This window comes from Talpa europaea (assembly GCF_964194135.1).
Source record: "Talpa europaea genome assembly, chromosome: 9".
NCBI classification, from domain to species: domain Eukaryota; kingdom Metazoa; phylum Chordata; class Mammalia; order Eulipotyphla; family Talpidae; genus Talpa; species Talpa europaea.
The window spans coordinates 12943480-12950448 of NC_140076.1; the positions used below are offsets into that span (position 1 = coordinate 12943480).

General features: G+C 36.3%; 1 protein-coding gene across 7 annotated transcripts in view; it reads right to left on the bottom strand.

Annotated features, from left to right (window-relative positions):
* Positions 1–6628, bottom strand: part of HNRNPR (heterogeneous nuclear ribonucleoprotein R) — a gene marked incomplete at both ends in the record, with an annotated part of 29780 nt that extends 23152 nt beyond the window's left edge. For 2 of the 7 annotated variants that reach the window (XM_084242596.1, XM_084242595.1), the window contains 2 exons: positions 1831–1948; positions 3428–3523. In XM_084242596.1, the coding sequence (XP_084098722.1) occupies positions 1831–1948; positions 3428–3508 (199 nt within the window). Of the gene's footprint in view, positions 1–1830; positions 1949–3427; positions 3825–4173; positions 4293–6471 lie in introns of those variants that run through there. The other 5 variants (XM_084242592.1, XM_084242591.1, XM_084242593.1 and 2 more) reach the window with 5 other exon arrangements.
* Positions 6629–6969: the final 341 nt, after the last annotated feature.

The window sequence follows — 6969 nt, forward strand, 5'->3', positions numbered from 1 at the left end:
ATAAATAAAAATAAATAAATCTTAAAAAAAAAAAAAAAAAAAAACAGAATATTAACTGTAGAAATAGTCCGTTGTAGTAAGAAGTTGTTCAGGGAAACAATATCAATGAACGTAAACTCCATTCTATACACAGAGAAACCAGCCAGAATTAGTTCTGGTGCTGTCACTATTTGCAAACAAAAATTAACATTCGGGTGTATTTAGGCTTTTAGGAATGTAACACTGATTAACAGTTTGAGTAACGCATCACTCTTTCAAATAGGAGTTTGACTAAATTTAAGATTTCTTAGAATTCTAATACAAGTAGGAGATACTTTACACCACCTAAATGTTTAAATGACAGCATCATCTAAAAAGCTACCCATCCTTTTATTTGAAAAGAAATCCTATAAAATTATCATTTAATCTAGCTTAAATTTTTTAAGTTAAAAGGCCAGGACTTAAGTATTCAAAGAAAAAAAACCCCATAACCAACTATTCATCAAATAGTGTGTGCTTACTATGTTCTTTGCATTTTGCTAGGCACTAAATATAGACAGTGGAGGTAACAAATCAGAGAACATACCTGCTGTAACAGAGCTTGTATTTTGGTACATAATTTTTTTCATTAAAGGATTAGATTAGGTTTGCATAAAGGCATATGGAGAAACATTTGCTTTTTGTTTTTTTTGTGAGACCCTCGCTAGTGGCCGGGGATCAAACTGGCGCTGCAGAGGCTGCAGGCAGCCTCACAACTCAGCGCTCAACCACTGCGCCACCAGGGGAGGCCCTTGTTTTTTTTTAAAGATTTACTTATTTATTTATACAAGCACTGGGTACAGTCAGAAGCGCGGGAGGGTAAGAGAATTCACCAGAGCCAGAGCAGGGAGCAGAACAGGTAGACGGACGAAGTACACTGCTGAGGGGAGCAGCAGGCAGCAGGAGAGGTCTGCGCGCCATGTGGGACCCTCGCCCGGTGGCCGGGGATCGAACCAGCACTGCAGAGGCTGCGGGCAGCTTTGCTACCCAGCGCTCAACTGCTGCACCACCAGGGAGGCCCTAAAGAAACATTTGTGAAGGCAAAAATGTAGGAGGAATTGCTTCTTTGTTCAAGTATAGACCACTATGCTCAACCTTTCATCTGATTCTATATCCTTCTCTTGCACAACCCACTTCCACTAATAAATCTCTCAGTAAATATTGAGTATGGCGGGGGAGGAGATAAAAGAAGAAAAAGCAGAGTTCGAAATTATATAAAACCAAAACCAGAATAAAACAATTATTTTCAGAGGGCCTCCCCGGTGGCGCAGCGGTTGAGCGCTGGGTTGCAAAGCTGCCCGCAGCCTCTGCAGCGCCGGTTCAATCCCCGGCTGCTCCCCGGCCACCGGAGGAGGGTCCCGCATGGCGCGCAGACCTCTCCTGCCGCCTGCTGCTCCCCTCAGCAGTGTACTTCGGTCCTTCTACCTGCTCTGCTCCCTGCTCTGGCTCTGGTGAATTCTCTCACCCTCCCGCGCTTCTGACTGTGCCCAGTGCTTGTATAAATAAATAAATAAATCTTTAAAAAAAAAAAAACACAATTATTTTCATAGCAAGCTCATCCCAAGCACCTAAAAAAATGTTAGTTGCATAGTTTGAGCAACCAGTTCTAAGAACTCAACTACATTCCTTTACAAAGTGTTTGGATATCTACTAGTTACATGATTATCCTTGCTTATGATGGCCACAAAATACTGATGAGTGTCAAAAATAATAGCTACACTTTGAAAAGAATCAAGTACTCTCCCTCGTCTTACAGTAGATTAAAATAAGTGAGAAACTGCAAAGATTTTAGCAAAAACAGTTGAAGAACACTTACTTCTGTTCCAATTCCAGGTTGCACACCTGAGTATACACTGTCTGGTGGAGGGCCACCATACTTCCTCTGTCCTGTTGTTACATCCAGAGTATAGCCAGTCCTCTCAAGCAAAGCCTAAAAATAATTATATATCTGTTTATACTCTAAAACTAAAGTGCTGTCTGTCTGTCTCTCTCTCTCTCTCTCTCTCTCTCACACACACACACACACACACACATTAATCTTTTCCCAAAGGTACCCCAACATGTTAGGCTATGTATTTTAGAATTAGATTAAAAGAAAAATGTCTAAATTCACACCAGTTTCTCGCAAATATGCTCTCCCACTTTATTTTACTGTTCCTTTACTACAATTACTGGAAAGAGTAGTAGGCAAATTAAGCATCCAGCATACAACACTTCTGCTATGAATGAGAATGGAAAAAGAGGCATGGATGGTTAAAAACTATATATAAACTGACCCCCACTCTACATAGTACTAAAATACTTATGTCCTGCATATGCCTCATTTTATTTTTTAAAGCAACTACAATATTGAATAAAATTTTCATATTTGTTTTTAAAATAGAAGAATGGAGTTATGCCATTTCACAGACGAGGGAAAAGGTACGAAGTAGTTTATACAAGCTAGTTATATGACAGAAAAGTACAAGTTATATTTTTCTGCCTAAATGATAAAACTGCACAACTCCAATGTGAAATAAAAGTATTTCAAATTGAAAAATCTATCACTGTAGCAACACATTAATAAGGAATTAGGTTCTTTAGTCTTTCATTAAGAGCCCTGCATTTACCTTTCAGAGTAGTTTATCTAAATAATAATGGCTCATAGTTATACAGTTCTTGCTTCATTCCAAGTATTATTCTAAGCACTTTATTTTTTTTTAAAGATTTATTCATTCATACATACAAGAACTGGGGTACAGGCCAGAAGTGCAGGGGTCAGAGGGGGATAAGAGGATTCACCAGGGACAGGGTGGGGAACAGAACAGGCAGAACTGACTGAAATACACTGCTGAGGGGAGCGGCGGGCGAGTCAGGAGAGGTCTGCTGCGCCATGTGGGTCACCTCCCTGGCCTGGGATTGAACTCTTACTGCGGATAGCTTCACAGTGTTGCTGTTGCGACTTAACCTCTGGCGCCACCAGGGAGGCCCTATTTTAAGCACTTTACATATCTCAATTTCACTTAAACCTCACAACTCTATGAGGAAAGCACTCTTACTATCCCCATTTTACAATTAAAGAAACAGATAAATAAAATTCAAAAGGAGGAAAGCAGTTATAAAAATACCCTTTACCAAGTGAAAATAACGTGCTTGGAAAGAAACTGAAGTGACACAACTGGATCAACCCAAGAAACTATTATCAGAAGTGTCATTAAATATATATCATTCATGGAATACAGGAAAGTTTGAATTAGAACTTTTCACCTAACATATAATTAAATGTTTGCCCCCAAATTTTTAAATAATTTCACCTAATTATTTCATGTCTAAACACTAAATTAAAAAGAAAAAGTGAAACTATAAAATCTGTTTTTACGAAACATAAAAAAAAGCAGCCAATCTCATCATTAAACTCTCAAAATTTTACCTTAATCTTTGCTTCATCAGGTCCCTTGGTGGACTCTTGCACCTTGCTCCCCTGTTTCTCCCTTTGCCTGTAGGTCTTCATAACTCCACATAAAAATGCACTTTTGTTCTGGAACAGCCAATTAATAATAAAAAAAAAAAAGAATCACCAGGAAACATGGAAGGATACGTGTATAATTAAATTTAAAGACCAGAATTTTAACAAAATATTTATTCACTCAACAAATAATTGGTGAGTTGTTAACTTTGTGCAGGAGACCAAAGCAGAGTAGTAAGACAGCCAAGATCTCAGTGAGCTTACCTTCTACAATGGCAAAAGAGTCTTCCATTTGTTGATACTTAAATGCATCTGGGTATCTTTGCCAGACATTCCGAAACTATTCCTCCCACCTATGTTATTTCCCTCCAAGATAATAAAACAGGATCAGATAACCCAAAAATACTCAAAATTTGAGTAACTTACACACAAAAAACCCCGTAACATATACAATCAGGAAATCTTGGCTTTAAGTTTTTTAACTTACTAAACACAAATGAATGGGGAGAAACTACTCGTGTTTCTGGAAACACTTTGCTAAAACAGATCTATTTTTTTCTTTAAACTAATTTTAAGAGAAGCAGAGATAGTCACAAACTACCTCCTCTCCATAGGAAAATACAAAAACACCAGTTCTCTACAGGAAAAAAGATAGAAAATTAATTTCAGATCATTAGTTCTTCAAAAACATTTCTGAGTAATGGCCTTACCTGAACATGTGATAAGTCACTTTCCTTGAACTGCTGTAGTACAGACAGAGCTCCTTCTTCATTAAATTCCCTGAGAGCATCAATTGCTCTTTCATCAAGATCGACATAAGCTACCAATCCTAAAAATTAAATTGGAAAGGGGTAACATTATTGCAACAAAAGGGATAATCTAAACTGTGCTATTGTTTAATCAGGAATTGTTATAGTCAACGCTATCACTAACAAACTACATTTTCACTTAGTTATATGCATATAGGCAGCTATACAATTATATAAAATTATGAAAATAAAAAATAAATTGTCCAAAAACTATAAATGTGTATTTCAATCCCCACAGTCCCACACACACAAAAAAGAAACACAAAAATCCTAACCCCCATCTCCCCAAGGTTTAAGTCTTGGAAGTTAACTTTGATGTATTAAATATTAATATAACAAATTCTGTATTTCCCAAGGATCAACTTTCAAATTATATGGGCTGCTGTAAGTTATTGCTAACCAAACAAGAGGTGGGGGAAAAAATGAGAACCACTTTTATTTAATAAGTCTTTCTACTCTCTAAATAGTGTGACAGACTTTCCCTCCTTAGCACCAAAGATAGACTGAAATGCATTTGAGCATCTACTTTGCTGCAATCAGAATGTGGAAAGGCATAATTTTAATCTCTTCTACAAATTCAAGTGCAGCTTGATTAATCAATTCTGAAAGTCATATTTTAAGGTATTTTTGTTCTTCTCAAGTATAAAGCTGAGATTAAAAGATGCTGTGGCATTCACAACACTGTCAACAATGATATTTTTTTCCCCAAATGGTAGTATATAATTACAAGTAAACTGCACAGAAAATATTTGCACTGCATTCTGTATATGTAGTATATTTAACTGCACACAGAACATCTACTAAGTTTAAAATATACTTGAAAGTTTGTTACATTTCTCTATGTAAGGATTATATTTCAGAATTGATTCAATGTAAAATGGAAATATTTGGCAGATTAAAAACCCCTAAGTCCGTATGAACTAACATCAAAAGTGACTCCATTTTGGTAAAGGCAAAAAGAACTTTATTCCATAGAGTAATAAATTTTAAATAAATGTAATGCCACTTGCAAAGTTACTTTTTTAAAACGTTGCCGTGATTTGTTTTAAAGCTCAAAATGAGCATGCCTAAATAACTAGAGTTTCCTTACTTCAATATTGCATACCACCACCCAAAGCCACAACTCAGGACACCCATCAATCCATTCTGTCCATCCAAACCTACACCCAAACCATCAGCTCTTATCAGTAACAAAGCACTCTACAAGAGAGCATCTCTAAGCAGATCGCTGCCAATTCTCTATGGCAGAAGGTCACAGAAAGTTCCTGAGGACTGATTTTCAAAGGGGACCATCACCCAGGAGTCATTTTTAGAAGTCATTTTAATGTGTATAATTATCCTGAGGTTCTCAGGTTAAAAAAAAGAATTTAAGGACAAAAAAAAACCAGATATTTGTTACTACTGTACTTAAGGCAAGTTTGTGAGACAATTCAATTCTCTCTCCCACAATCTGGATAGGCACACAAAGCACAGAGGAAGAAAGTTTCCATCTATGGCCCCAAAGGGGGAGGACACATTTATTTAAGAACAACACTCCCTAAGGGTAAATATTTCTCTCCCTCTTTAAAACTTCAAACCACTTACAACCAACCATTTGAAGATGTTCAAATTTGCTTAAGCACTTAACCATTGGGACTTCTAGATTTAAAAAAAAAAAAAAAGCTGTTACAAACCAAACACTTCCAAATTTCAGAGAGATGTGGATTTCTGTCTGTTAGAACTAGACAGGCCACAAAACTCTCTAGAAGTCTTGACATTTATTATCGTTTCAGACACTACAGTCTAACTAGCCCTCTTATTATGCCACCTAATCAGACCTAAGCTGATTTAACAATCACTTTAAGAAACTAAAAGTAGAAAAGTAAAAGCAAAATGATGACTGATTTAGATTAGGAAAAAATATATAAAATTTGGTATGCTGAAACATACATTTTAATTGGTGATAAATCTAAGACAAATTGACGTACTTCTGAAACAACTACAACTGCATATTCAACACTAAGAAGGCATCAAAATAATGAAATAAGAATATCAAAGTCAAACCCAGTATGCCCTCAATGAAGGGAAAGTAACAAACATTCGCTCTACATAGATCAGAAACAGTATTATTTAACCTTAAAAAAAAAAAAAAACTATAAAATTCAAAGTGGTTTGCCCTCACTTTCATAACCAGTCAGAAACAAGAAATGCATATTATACCTGTCTGAAATATTTCATCAAGTCTTTCTGCCACCTTCTGTGGGAGGCCTGCCTCTATCAGTGTCTTGTAGTGTTCTGTGTGAGTTACACTGGAAGTATCCATTGGTTCTTCCTCTTCTTTTAACTGTACCGCATTACCATTCACCTGATTAGCCATTTTATTATGCTGCTGGAAAAAATTCAGGAGCTATATTACATTAAGCCAGAAATAACTAGTTTGTAGGACAATGCATGATTTATCTAAACTAATTTGTATACATGCTGCATAACTTCTATCAAAATAATATTTTATGCCTTTTGTGATGTTTCTGACCTAAATTTGCAATAATCCTGTAAAACCATAGTAAATGTACATGGAAGTACTAGATCTTTAAGGGAACTTCATGTACACTAGGTTAAATTAAAGGCTGAATTTACTGATGATAGAATCACTGATTAACAAAAGCAACTGTTGTGCCCTCGCGAGCATATCAACAAATCACCACAAAATCCTAGAAA